The sequence below is a fragment of the Gymnoscopelus microlampas genome, assembly GCF_963454915.1.
Source record: "Gymnoscopelus microlampas genome assembly, chromosome: 13".
Taxonomy (NCBI): Eukaryota; Metazoa; Chordata; class Actinopteri; order Myctophiformes; family Myctophidae; genus Gymnoscopelus; species Gymnoscopelus microlampas.
In genome coordinates, this window is record NC_139950.1 from 20,308,642 (window position 1) to 20,322,794 (window position 14,153).

Here is a 14,153-nt window from a genome sequence, read left to right on the forward strand (position 1 = left end):
TGTGGAGGCCAAAATCGTCCCCCCAAAAACCTGTTAGGAGTACGTTTCAGGCAATTTAGAGTTGATTGGTAGTACTTTGTAGTGACTTTTTTTTTGGTCCCTAACATTCATCGAGCTCTGGACTTAGTACATTTCACCATTGTGTCACTACCGAAACGAAAGTTGGTCACTACCGAAACGAAAGTTAAATCCGAAAAAATCACTAAGTGTGGAGGCCAAAATCGTCCCCCCAAAAACCTGTTAGGAGTATGTTTCAGGCAATTTAGAGTTGATTGGTAGTACTTTGTAGTGACTTTTTTTTTGGTCCCTAACATTCATCGAGCTCTGGACTTAGTACATTTCACCATTGTGTCACTACCGAAACGAAAGTTGGTCACTACCGAAACGAAAGTTAAATCCGAAAAAAGTGTGGAGGCCAAAATCGTCCCCCCAAAAACCTGTTAGGAGTACGTTTCAGGCAATTTAGAGTTGATTGGTAGTACTTTGTAGTGACTTTTTTTTTGGTCCCTAACATTCATCGAGCTCTGGACTTAGTACATTTCACCATTGTGTCACTACCGAAACGAAAGTTGGCCACTACCGAAACGAAAGTTAAATCCGAAAAAATCACTAAGTGTGGAGGCCAAAATCGTCCCCCCAAAAACCTGTTAGGAGTACGTTTCAGGCAATTTAGAGTTGATTGGTAGTACTTTGTAGTGACTTTTTTTTTGGTCCCTAACATTCATCGAGCTCTGGACTTAGTACATTTCACCATTGTGTCACTACCGAAACGAAAGTTGGTCACTACCGAAACGAAAGTTAAATCCGAAAAAATCACTAAGTGTGGAGGCCAAAATCGTCCCCCCAAAAACCTGTTAGGAGTATGTTTCAGGCAATTTAGAGTTGATTGGTAGTACTTTGTAGTGACTTTTTTTTTGGTCCCTAACATTCATCGAGCTCTGGACTTAGTACATTTCACCATTGTGTCACTACCGAAACGAAAGTTGGTCACTACCGAAACGAAAGTTAAATCCGAAAAAAGTGTGGAGGCCAAAATCGTCCCCCCAAAAACCTGTTAGGAGTACGTTTCAGGCAATTTAGAGTTGATTGGTAGTACTTTGTAGTGACTTTTTTTTTGGTCCCTAACATTCATCGAGCTCTGGACTTAGTACATTTCACCATTGTGTCACTACCGAAACGAAAGTTGGCCACTACCGAAACGAAAGTTAAATCCGAAAAAATCACTAAGTGTGGAGGCCAAAATCGTCCCCCCAAAAACCTGTTAGGAGTACGTTTCAGGCAATTTAGAGTTGATTGGTAGTACTTTGTAGTGACTTTTTTTTTGGTCCCTAACATTCATCGAGCTCTGGACTTAGTACATTTCACCATTGTGTCACTACCGAAACGAAAGTTGGTCACTACCGAAACGAAAGTTAAATCCGAAAAAATCACTAAGTGTGGAGGCCAAAATCGTCCCCCCAAAAACCTGTTAGGAGTATGTTTCAGGCAATTTAGAGTTGATTGGTAGTACTTTGTAGTGACTTTTTTTTTGGTCCCTAACATTCATCGAGCTCTGGACTTAGTACATTTCACCATTGTGTCACTACCGAAACGAAAGTTGGTCACTACCGAAACGAAAGTTAAATCCGAAAAAATCACTAAGTGTGGAGGCCAAAATCGTCCCCCCAAAAACCTGTTAGGAGTACGTTTCAGGCAATTTAGAGTTGATTGGTAGTACTTTGTAGTGACTTTTTTTGCAACAGATGTTTTTTAACAATAACTGTTGTGTTCCTTGTTTCTTAGTTATACTTGGTGTTTTACAATACAGTTGTTTCTTTACATATTTTAGAAATATATCTTCTTAGTTCTAGTTGTAATTTACACTTGTGTACCTTTTGTTTTGTAGTGATGTCTGAGTGTTTCCTGTTTGCTGCTACCTGTCTTGTCTCACCATGTCATTTGCAAATGTTGTTCACCTGTGTCTTGTTTAGCCCTAGCCAATCGTGTGTTGATTGTCCATAGATAAGCACCTGTGTCTTAACCTCGGTCCCAGCCTCACTTATCTGCGAAAAGAAGAGCCTGGTCACGACCTAAAGCAGCGAGTGTCTAGGAAGTCCTGAGTGGCAGGATTTCCGTTTCCCCCGGAAACAATATTTTTTGACCAATCACAACACTCGTTTCATTCACCGAGATTGTTAACAGATTTCTAAAGCATCAACGTCATTTCCTTGGGAGGTACTTCCGCCAAATGCAACCATTTCCGGTTGTCAACTTCCTAGACAACCAACATCCCAGGTCTTGCCCAGGGTGCCTGTGTCTCCAATGTGTTTCTGTTTGCCCTTCACTGCCAGTCTGTTTGTTGTATGTAGTTGACTGTCAGTATCTTAGTGTTTGATCTAGTCTCCTTGATTCGGTGTATGTAGGCTTTCTTCTTGTGCTTTTACAAGTGAAACTTGCAAGTGCCCTCCTAGTCCTTCTCGTGCTCCTTGTGTGCCCTGGTTTTTGTCATAATAAAAACAAGAAAACTCTGTGTATCTGAACTAGTCTGCCTTGGTCTTTCTGTCCTGCACTCCCTCCTGACTCGCATAGTGACAGCAGTCTTCATTACTTTTGGAGTCTCTCATTCTCCCCTCTCACATTTTGGCTTGTTTGTCTTTCACTCACTCATAAACAATTAGTTAATTAGCCTTTGTCTTTATATTCATAATCAATTCTGTGTTTAAGTGTATTGCTCTTATTTTGTTTGAACTCTGAGCCAGGTTCACACTCCTGATTAAAACTGCTAGGTTTGGTCTTCTGAAATTGATAAATGACTTTAAGATATGACAATAACGAATATGTGTTTTGATAACATTAAACATCCCTCTGTTTGCTCTCCAACCATCTGTTGATTTTTTTTTCCAACAGATGTTTTTTAACAATAACCTAAAACTCAAAAACGTTGTGTCATAATGAACCCTGACCATCAGTGAATCTAGTAGATTCAGTCATTCTGTCAGGGGGAGAGGTGTAGACTTTCAACTTTTGACCTGCCACCTCTCCCTTAAACTTCAAATATTACCTCGAGTTTCTAATTACTGTGAAAAGCCTGGTGGCGCAAGAGAAAAGGAGAGGCCTCGCAGGTGGAAGGTTGGGGGTTTGAATCTTGGCCCTGGTAAATCTCTATCTCTGCTCTTTGGTGAGGTGAGGAGCGTGGAATCAGCCCGCCTCCCTCCTCACGCCCTCTTTTAGCTCCGGTAGGAGGGGGAGGAGCATGGGTAAAGCCCGCCTCCAGTGGGAGGAGCTTATACATTTACATACTAAGTAAAGGAAATTTTGTTGTATGTCATTGACATTATTAGTATTATAGCTGACTTATTTGTTATTTTTTTGACCACTGTTTTATGTTTTTTTATTGAGGCACTTTGAAGTTTTGTATTGATTGTTGTTTTAGTTGTTTGAGATATTTTGTATTAGTTGTTGGAGTGGTCTTTTGTATTAGATGAGCTTTGAACCCTGAACCTTTGGTTTATAAACCCCTGATTCATCTATTGAGCCATGCTGGCACAGAAGTTGCATTTGGGAATGTATTACTTAGCTCACCTTTTACAATTTAGATGGAAAGTGAAAAATGCTCTCTGGGAGCTTTGAACCCAGAACCTTCGGATTATAAACCCCTGATTTATCATTTGAGCCATGTTAGCATGGAAGAAGAAATTGGGAATGTAATAGTTAACTCACCTTTCACAATTTAGATGGAAAGTGAAAAATGCTCTCTGGGAGCTTTGAACCCAGAACCTTTGGATTATAAACCCCTAATTCATCTATTGAGCCATGGTGACATAGGAGATGCAATTGGGAATGTAATAGTTAACTCACCTTTCACAATTTAGATGGAGAGTGAAAAAGTTCTTTAGGAGTTTTGAACCCTTAACAAACGGTTTATAAATCACTGATTTATCTCACATGCTAGCTGACATGGAAGATGCATCTGGGAATGTAATAATAAACTAAGAATGTGACACTTAATCCACCTTTTAGAGTTTAGATAGAGAGTGAAAAAGTTCTTTATGAGTTTTGAACCTTTAACCAACGGTTTATTAATCACTGATTTATCTCACATGCTAGCTGGCATCGAAGATGCAATAGATAATGTATTACTTCGCCCACCTTTGAGAATTTAGACGGAGAGTAAATTTTATTATTCTGGAGTTTTGGCCCTTAAACTTTCTGTTTATAAACCACTGATTTAACGTTTGAGCCACACTGGCATTGAAGATGCAACCGAGACTGTAATATTTAACCCACCTTTTAAAATGTAGATAGAGTGATGATAACGTTCTTCATGAGGTTTGATCGAATTTGATTGAATTATATTAAGGAGTTTCAAACCCTAAACCTTCAGCTTGTAAATCCCTGGTATATCTCCTGAGCCACACCAATATGGAAGATGCAACTCTATTTAATGACTATACAGTATACTATTTATATATTTGTAAGTACACTCATCTATATACCCCTGGTGTACTAGTTATATACTTCTAGCCCACTTTTTAGTTCATTGAAGTACACTTTTAAGTATATCCTACTTGTGTCATGTACTAGGGAACACATGGCAAAACAAGGGAGTCCACAAACAAGTCAAACATTTAAACTATATTTATTGTTCTAAATTAAATAAAGAATTGCAATAATTAAAACATACTGGTATCAGGTGTGAGCAAGTCAGTAATCAGTTATGTCTGCAGTGTATGGATGTATGAAATGTGCTGTGTTAGTGTTGTATAAAAAGTTGTATAAAGGCAACTTAAACAACAGGATTTGGCCCCACAGGCCAGGTGGCAACCCTAAGCAGATATTGCTTTCAGGGAAGAGAGAGAGAGAGTGAGTGACGGTACGTTTTAACAGCGGGCGACTCTCGGGCGATCGCCGGGCGACGTCATTATATGTCTATGAGAGCCGGCAACTACTGGCGATTGGGCGAAGTGGGTGGGGGGGGCGATGAAAGATGGATTTTCTTTATCTTTTGGACGATGTCGCCCGCCGATCGCCCGTGAGTCGCCCGCTGTTAAAACCTACTGTGAGAGGCTGGTATAGGAGAGGTCCCTATATGCTCTCCCAAGCCACACCCCACCCAGCTGTACCCAGTTGGTCTGACGGCCTGCCCCACTCTGCCCTAATCACTCAGGCTGCCGGCTAGCCAACAGTGGAGGCAGAGGGGCAGGGCTGTCACACTTCTAATTACACTCATCTATATCACTCGGTTCATTGAAGTACACTTTTAAGTATATCCTCAGTAAACTACTAGTTTACTTGTAGTTATACTTAAGTATACTAGTCTCAGGAAGTATACGTATAAGCCTTGGACTTTTCTTTATACTTTTCAGTATAAGCCAAGTATACTCAATTATACTAGTCTCAGGAAGTATAAGCCTTAGAATTATAGTACTTGATAGTCTAATTAGTATACTTAGACTTTTCTTCATACTTTTCAGTATAAGCCAAGTATACTTAAGTATACTAGTTTTAAGTCTATATCTGTTGAGTATATAAAAAGTCAACTTAAAGTATACTGTCTCATTTTTAGTATAAAAGAAGTATACTTATAGTACACTTTAATAAACTGCTTTTTGCTAAAAGTATAGCAATCATATCTTAGATTTATTGAATGTAGAGGGGGTGGGGGGGATTCTATCATTTTGTAATTCATTGTCAGTAATCCATTCTATCAGCGTTTTGCGACGACGTCGTAATCGACGTTGTAAAAAGACATGTCTTTTCAACAGATATCTCTTTACCCACTGGGCACACACAATACAACGCCCATACGCCGTGCATACGCCGTCCATACGACGTCCGAGTCAGACCTCAGTCAGCCTCAGTCAGCAGCTGTTTTGCAAAAAATACGTTGAAACGACGTCGACACACGTCTGACTCGGACGTCTTATGGACAGCGTATGCACAGCGTATGAGCGTTGTCTTGTGTGCCCAGTGGGTTGAAATGACACGTCTTTGTGCAACTTGAATTATGGATTTTTGATTGCATTTTAAGTTTTAGATGGCTTTTCCCAACCCCGTAGCCTAAGTGAACGGTGAACACCAGTGATATTGTCTGATATAGCCTAAGTCTGGCTCCCACAGGTCTTTTATTATATTATTCCTCATTTTGCTGGTTTCCCCTGAAACCCCTTTACTGTTACAGAGTAGAACTGTGTTAGAATCTCTGCTAATGATGTGGCCATAGCTGAATGGTTAGAGAGCCTGACTGGCAAGCAAGCCATAAATACCAGGTTCGATCCCAGGCCTCAGCAATATGTCAAAGTGTCCCTGAACAGGACACTTGAAAAAATAGTACCCCCAAAAATTACTTATTTTCTGTCAATTACACACTCCATGAAGCCTTGAATTCATGGAGATTTTTTTGTTTTTTACACTTTCCTGAGCAGACTCAGACATATTGGTTGGATCGGCGGTGCCACGTAGGTGTGAGGGTAGCGTAGCGGCCAGAACCTTAGTCTAGTAGAACATAATCACGATTCAAAGAACCACTTTTAGCACTATTTAGCACCATTTTTGTTTAGTGTGACATATGATCTACAGCCTGTAGATCATGTGTTTACCTGTAGACTACAGGTAAACACATTTGAACATGAAGTTGATAATCAAAGTGACAGCTTCTGTAACCGTAGTTTGTTCTCACTTGCATCTTCTGTGCTTTTATAAATAAAAATGCTTAAATACATAACAGATTACTTTGCTTAATATGTACATTTCCTAAGCTCCTACCGAAGCTTAAAGAGAGTGAGGAGGGAGGTTAGCTGTCTCCATGCGCTCTATGCCTACATAGACCGAAAATAACGTTTTACCAGGACCAAAGTTCCAACCCACAACCCTCAATTTGTGCAGCCTCAGCTTTTCTCTTGCTTCACCAGGCTTTTCACACTTATTAGATGTTTGAGGTCATATTTGAGGTTGAAGGAAAAGGTGACAGGTCAAAAGATGAAAATCCACAGCAAACATCTCTCCCCTTGACAGAATGACAGAATCTACAGATACAGTACACCACGGTTCATTATGACACAACTGAGATTTAGTTTCATGTTTAGAATTATTTTTACCCTGCACCCAGATTTGCACGAAAGCAAACAGAGAGATGTTTCATTTTAGCCCAAGTATGTCATTAAAATTTATAATTTTTCATGCACATTGGAGGTTTATTTAGCTAGAATCGACTGTACAGTGCCGTTTATAGTGAAATATCTTGACCCGTAGGCTCAGTTTTTTATATATATAAAAAAAATCACACCCAGTGTGAAGTGGGCGGTGTGTGGTCATCACAACATGACTCACTTTAAAAAAAGGATGAATTACTTTTTTTAAAGTACTGCTAAAATACTGCTATTCATAGGGCTGCACATGTGTCATGTGTTTCGCTAGCCAATCACAGTCCTGAATTTGCAAAGTCAGCCAATCACATTACAGTTAGTGGTGATGACACTAGCTGTAATGTGATTGGCTGATATGAAAAAAGTATCGATTTGCATTAACAATGGAAGGGTTAGGGGGTACACAATTTTTTTGGTCGGTGTCCAAAACTCACTTATAGGGGGCGGCTACACCGCCCCAAAAATCTGTGTATGACTTTTGTGCTGTGATTTATAGTTTATGTCAAAAAGTCAATCAATCTTCATTCCTACTCTCACCTATCTATGGTCATGATCGCAGACACAATCAGCCGAAATGAGTTGTCTCAGACAGGTGGCAGGCCTCTCCCTTAGAGATAGGGTGAGAAGTTCAGTGGAACTCTTGTCTATTTACTTCATCATGCAACCCACCCCACTCACATCAAGATTTTGGAAAAATACATTTATTCACAGAATTGGCCATGAAACTATAAATTCAAAAGCAAATGTCTGTACAACACATTTACACAACTTCAACATACAACTTTTGGCATACAGGAGATGGATTATTTTTTCTTTTTACAGTGAACGCATCAGAAGCCGAGTAGAGACATTTTCAGATCGTAGGACACCCGTCAGGCAGGCACAGTTAAGAGATGTACACATTAATATTCAAGTGGTCAGTTTTATGGCATGCCTTTTCACAAGTCATATACTGTTGACTGGTACTATTTTTCTTATAAGGTTTCTAGAGAGGCGTAACTAATGGCTAATTATACTTGAACTATGAATTAGGTGTAAGCTAGATGCTGATAGCTGACATAACCAAATGGATCTTTACTTTTCATCAGACATTCAGATGGTCCCATGGCCTGAAAGTATTCAACTGGAAAGAGAGCAACTGAATGCATGGTTTGGTTCTCCGGTGTTTGCCACACATTAGTAAATACTGGTGGTTAATTAACAGGGGAAAGTTAATTAACCATAAAAACAAAGCAGTTAATTTATATTGAATTAAGAACATAACACCTTTTATTTTTAGAAGTGGCTAAATGGTGGGGTATTTTGCATACCAGATGAACAGATCACCAAAGTCATGCACTCCAGTCTCACCTAGACCATAGAGTACTCTCCATGAAGGACTCATGTGAATAGAACATAAAAAAAAGTCAACTTTTCTTCAAAAATCAAACCGGAGGAGAACTACTTAAGAGAAAACCCCTCTCTAGGCCACTCATCAATATCACTCTGAAGATGGCCTTCCACTTTCAACCAGTTTACAGTCCTGTTAAAAGGTTCTGTTAGGCTTTAGTGAAGTGTGTGGCTCATGTGAAACCCAAGAAAACATACAAAAAGCATTCATTGGAAAGATCCCATCATCATACAGCTTATAAATAACTCAAGCATCATGCTGCCCGCCCAACTTTTCAACTGTCAACATCTGATGGTGGAAATCTGCAACAAAGACCTGGTCTGGGGGGCGTCACAAAAGAAACGGGTGTGGTGATCCATAAGCAACATAAAGTTTCAAACTAATCACAAGAGGAACATTTGGACCAAGGAAGAGATAAAGCTACAGACATGAAGTGAATACTTACAAGGCAATTGTGTTTTTAAAAAATAACAAAAAAACAGACCCTCATGTAACTTGAGGTCTCAAACACAGCTAATTGGCCTACTTGTAGCTTCTCATCCTTATTCTGAAGTCGTCTTGTTAAATAAATTATTTATTTTGTGCTATATAGGTTTTAGTGATTGGATATATAGTACACACAGACAAGTTGCGGGAGACAGGATGATTGGCACTCATGCCTCATGGGAGCCAATAAGATAAATCATAAAATGACATTTCTTGTTGCTGAAAGTTTTGTGGTTGGAGTTATTTACTCTACTTAAATCATCCATAAATTATTATATATCAGCGCTAATACATTCCATACAAAGAATGTTCCTCACTGAATAGAAACCCCACCACTCTCTCACATTGGCAAAGGGGACATTTCAAATCAGCAAAATAAACATAAAACAATCATTTATTATAAAACTTTATAATTACACTTGCCCCCATATTTATATACATATATATATATATATATATATATATATATATATATATATTCCTCTTTATCCTCTTAAAATACATTAAGTATACAACAAGTAATGGTTATGTGATTGTTCAAACACATCCATCCTGGCTACTGCAACATGTCACAAGCCTGGGGAGAGGGGGGATAAAGAAACTCCTGTGTTTTATCAGTGTGTGTGTGTCTATATGATTTAACCACGAATGCTTTGTGTCATAAGTTTAAATGTCCAAGGTCTTATCCGTCTCACCCTTACGAAAGCATTAAGAGATTAAAAACAATGTGTGGTGGTGATAATCCTAGTGTCAATGCCAGCAGTAGTACAATGGCTGTGGGGAGGGGGGGGGGGCACCAGTTTCACCAGAGTTCCTGCTTGGAGTCAGTGTGTCCAATGGGGTTATCCTCTGCCCCCCCACCAGGAATAAATGAGAGTGAGAGACGTCCCTGTCCCATCCGGTGCCTTCTTCTTTCATGCCTCCTCCGGCTCAGAGAAGTTGAGGATCCTGCGGTGGGCTTGCCTCTGGTACTGCTGCTGTTTGAAGTACACCTTAAATGCACCCTTTATGGCCACAAAGGCGATGCCTCCCTGTAGGTAAAGCACACAAGGGGAGGGGAGGAGCTTAAAGGAAGCAAGAGACCACTGCTTGACGTTACAGAGTTAAGGCCTTTGCAGACAGGGTGCGATTTTTCGCACGGAAAAAAACGGACAATATCATTTTTTAAATGAACACATGGTTCTCAATGACCTCATGCACACCGGCTTCGAATTTACCATGCGGCGATGCGATGCGTTTTTTTTTTCAATCGAACCCAGTTCGATTCGTGCGTCTTTTCGCATGCGGTAAAGACTGATTGACTAATCGCACCCTGTCTGCAAAGGCCTTTTTTATGTTTCTCCCGACTGAGAGTTGTAAATGCAATGTTGTCCAAACTACAATAAAGATGGTGGCACATCTAGTGACCAATCCAATTAACTTTTTCTGCTTTCTGCTATTTTTTCCAGTAAAGGAGTAGTTTATCCAAAAAAAATCTTATTTTCCATCAATTTCACATCCCATGAAGCCTTGAATTCATGGAGATTTCTGTTTTTGTCGCATTCCTAAACCAATTATTTTATGACCGGTGGACTCTCCGGTAGGAGACTCAATTGACCTGCAAATTAATTGTCAATCAGCCGTGTCCTAACAGACGTCAGGATTACAATTTCTCAACTGGAGAGAAGGGAGACCACCTCCAACCACTACAGATGTGCAGATGTGTAAGAACATACTCTACCATACAGACTGGTTAAAATCATGTTTTATTCTTTAAAACAATTTATGTATTGTAGCTTTAAGTGCACTTTCAATAGTAATACCATGGATTATAATATAGACACTGGTTTGCAACACAGCTACATGCGGTCAAATGGAACCTGAATGAATGCCCACGTACTGTACTGTATGTCTCTCTCTCTGAGCAGGCAGTGGAGAAGAACATCATGTTCAGAGCAGCTCGTATGACACACACAACGCCTGCCACTCTGGTTACCTTGCTGTCCACATTCACTCAGTGAAGCACTGAGAAGGGCTGTGTGTTTGTCTTGTGTGTGACTGACATAAGCGGTTGCATAGTTAATACATGGCTCATACTGCCACTTATTCATTCACTAGCATGAATGCACAGCATGTGGTTGGGCCCACTGGTAGAAGTAATGTTTGTAAAGCGATATATGTATGGCATTACTGTCTAGTATCGTATATGTTACGCTTTTCCCCCTTGCACTGCGTGATCCTGGGGTCCGTGCACCCTGTCAATATTTTACCACGCTGGGCGGGGACCCTCGCCGGATGAGCGTCTAAACGGAAGTACTGGAATTTGGGCGGAAGTACCGCCCAAGGAAGTTATTTTGAGGCTTTACAGATCTGTCTACATTCCCTGCACATGAAACCCGTGTTGTGACTAGTTAAAAAAAGACTGTTCCCGGGGGAAGTACATGCGACGGAAGTCCCACCCTCTGCATTAGGTTGTACCCAGGCTTTTCTCCTCGGAGATGAGAAAAGGCTATTTTACAATGCAAATTTGTCGATAAGATCCTTTACATTAATTTAGGTAGGTAGATAATCAAACTTATCGATTGAATCAATTATAATATATATAAATCGATAATCAAAATGCTGAAAATAGCTGATCCACAAGTGCACAACACGTCACAATGCAACACGTTGTGAGATTGTAGTAAGCTTCTAAGAATAAAATAGAGCCTGAGTGGTTATTGGTTTATCAATCTATTATAAAAAATTGATTCAAATAGTTTTTGTGTTCATTCGTTAAATCAATGTTCTTTTTTAATTATAAAAAAAAAATTGCTAGATTAATCAAAACAGTAATCGATAGAACAATCACTTAGAAGGTAATCGATAGTTGCAACTGCAACCCTACATTAGCTAAATGAAGTGACTGCGGGTCTGTCTGTACCCACCAGGATGGTCCTCTGCAGGTTGGAGTTGACACTGCTGAACATGAGCTTGCCCACGATGGTGGCAATGGTGGGAAACACAAGCGCGCCGCACAGGATTCTTGTAGCCGACACGTGGTCTGCCAGAGGGCTGGCCTCTGCTGGGATGCGAGGAACTGGACAGCCAAGCCCTGCGCAGCCAGAGGAAGTGGGGTTGGTTGGATGACATAAAACCCAATTCATATTTGGGGTCATTTGCCAAAAAGAACCGATCAATGTGTTGTTAGTTTGTAGATCTGTTATTTTTGGTATGTGACACTGTCATGCAATGAAGTATGAATTGAGCTTAAGCGTAGCCTAGATATTAGCAACAGATTGCATTTCTTTATTACATTCTCACAAGAGATTAATGAGTGGAGAAATCTGCCTGCAGTGATCTGCCTCAGGAGGCCGACAGTACCAGCAGAGCAGGGGGCCTGGCATTTGCCTCTTCACGTGTATGTGTGTGCGTGTGCCAGTGTGTATACATGCACATGCGGTTTGTGTTCAAACATTTTCATTTTCATTTCACCAGTGCTTATATGGTTATAAAACATGATACAAAATGAATTCATTGTCAGCAAGTTACCATCACTCCGTTTTCCTTTAAATGTGATATTTCTCAGTCTGATGTTTGATGTTCCATACCCATTATAAATTTAGTTTTAATTGAACTTGCTTTTGGAAGAAGCATTCTTCAATATTTTATAAGAAAACTGTAGAAACGTGTTTGTTTATTCCTCTTAAGTATAAAGTTACAAGTTTACCATCTTATTTCTAGCAGGGCCGAGTCTCTCATAACTATTGTTTAAATGCTGTGAAACTGTAGAGACCATTAAACATTTACAGCATTCAGCTGACATGCTTATTTAGACCAACTCTGAATCTAAAAGCAGAATAAGCTTAGATTTTTCAACTACCATCAACTGATCAACGACATAGAATGCCTAGTTTTGATGACATAGTATAACATCAAACAACTCCAAGTTCCTATAGTGCACGTTTTTAAAATCCAAGCCATTGTTGCCTTTATCCCTGATGCTTAATGTATTGTATACTCTGTACAATGGTGTCGCTTGCAAAAAACAGCTGAGTAGCCAAATAACCAAAAATATACATGTGACGTGTTGTGAGCTTGTACATGAGCTATTTTCAGCGAGCGGCACCTTTGTATGATGAAGCATAAAGACCTGGGAAGATGCTATTGAGGATCTGCAGCTTGTTGGAGTACTTCCTCCATAGCCGAAGCACATAGTCTTCCCAGCGAATCATCTTCCCTAGAATCAGCATGACGGGGATGGTGGGCAGGCCGATAAGCAGGAACAAGGGGTCTGCACGCTCCATTACATCCAAGCCCTCCTTGTGGCCCACCACCTAGAAAGGTAAGGAAAGGGACAGAATAAACTAAAATAAATATGACACAGCACATAAATCATTACTATGGGGCGGCCGTAGCTTAGCGGGTAGAGAGGACGCCTGGTAATCAGAAGGTCACTGCTTGCCCTTCCGGCCTGCCAAGTAATACATGTCGAAGTGTCGCTGAGCAAGACACTTGACCCCTAATTGCTTACCGCCTGCCTCCCACCAACACCCATCATGATGATCTGAGCAGCCATCAGGAACTTTTTCCACCCCCACAGGAAAAATAAGGTCTATAAAAATGTCTCTAAGGAGATTAATGATGAAAGAAATGAAAATGAGAGATGAAGGAAGTCAACTGTAATAATTCACTTTCCCCCTGCTCAAATCAGGCAAAATGTATAAACACACGACAAATAAGCCAATACAAAAAAGGTAAAAAAGCGGGTTAAAAAACAAATTCTCCAACACTGAAACGCTATTATCACCTGCATGACGGTGACAGCTCCATAAGTGACAGCAGTCCAGTAGATGGACCCCACCATGATGCCGGCGGCAGCGAACGGGCCCGCTTTGGAGACGAGTCGGTCAGCCAGGTCCAGAACATAAACCACAGGACCTGAGAGAGAGATAGAACGGAGAACAAGCTCAGTTGGATGTGTTAACACCTACCACATTACTGCAGTGCTAGTTAATGACCACAATTGTCAAATACATTTAAAATCAATAGCGTCCTGTAACTCAAATACAATTAGTATTTCAATCACGACTCCATACACTGTCAATTGGGGCATTCCACTTAAAATGGCCATTTCTACATTCCTGTGGTTTTATTATGATATACTATTGAACCCAAGTGTTCGAGGGCCTGCA

At 40.3% G+C, this 14,153-nt stretch overlaps 1 protein-coding gene across 2 annotated transcripts in view; it reads right to left on the reverse strand.

Annotated features, from left to right (window-relative positions):
- Positions 1-7,955: 7,955 nt before the first annotated feature.
- marchf5 (membrane-associated ring finger (C3HC4) 5) overlaps positions 7,956-14,153 on the reverse strand; it is a 34,203-nt gene continuing 28,005 nt past the window's right edge. Inside the window, exons 3-6 of one of the 2 annotated variants that reach the window (XM_084076945.1) lie at positions 13,769-13,899; positions 13,112-13,295; positions 11,907-12,073; positions 7,956-10,031 (exon numbers count right to left, since the gene is read on the reverse strand). In XM_084076945.1, coding sequence (XP_083933071.1) covers positions 9,915-10,031; positions 11,907-12,073; positions 13,112-13,295; positions 13,769-13,899 — 599 coding nt within the window. In that variant the 3' untranslated portion in view covers positions 7,956-9,914. Of the gene's footprint in view, positions 10,032-11,906; positions 12,074-13,087; positions 13,296-13,768; positions 13,900-14,153 lie in introns of both variants that reach the window. The other variant, XM_084076944.1, reaches the window with a different exon arrangement.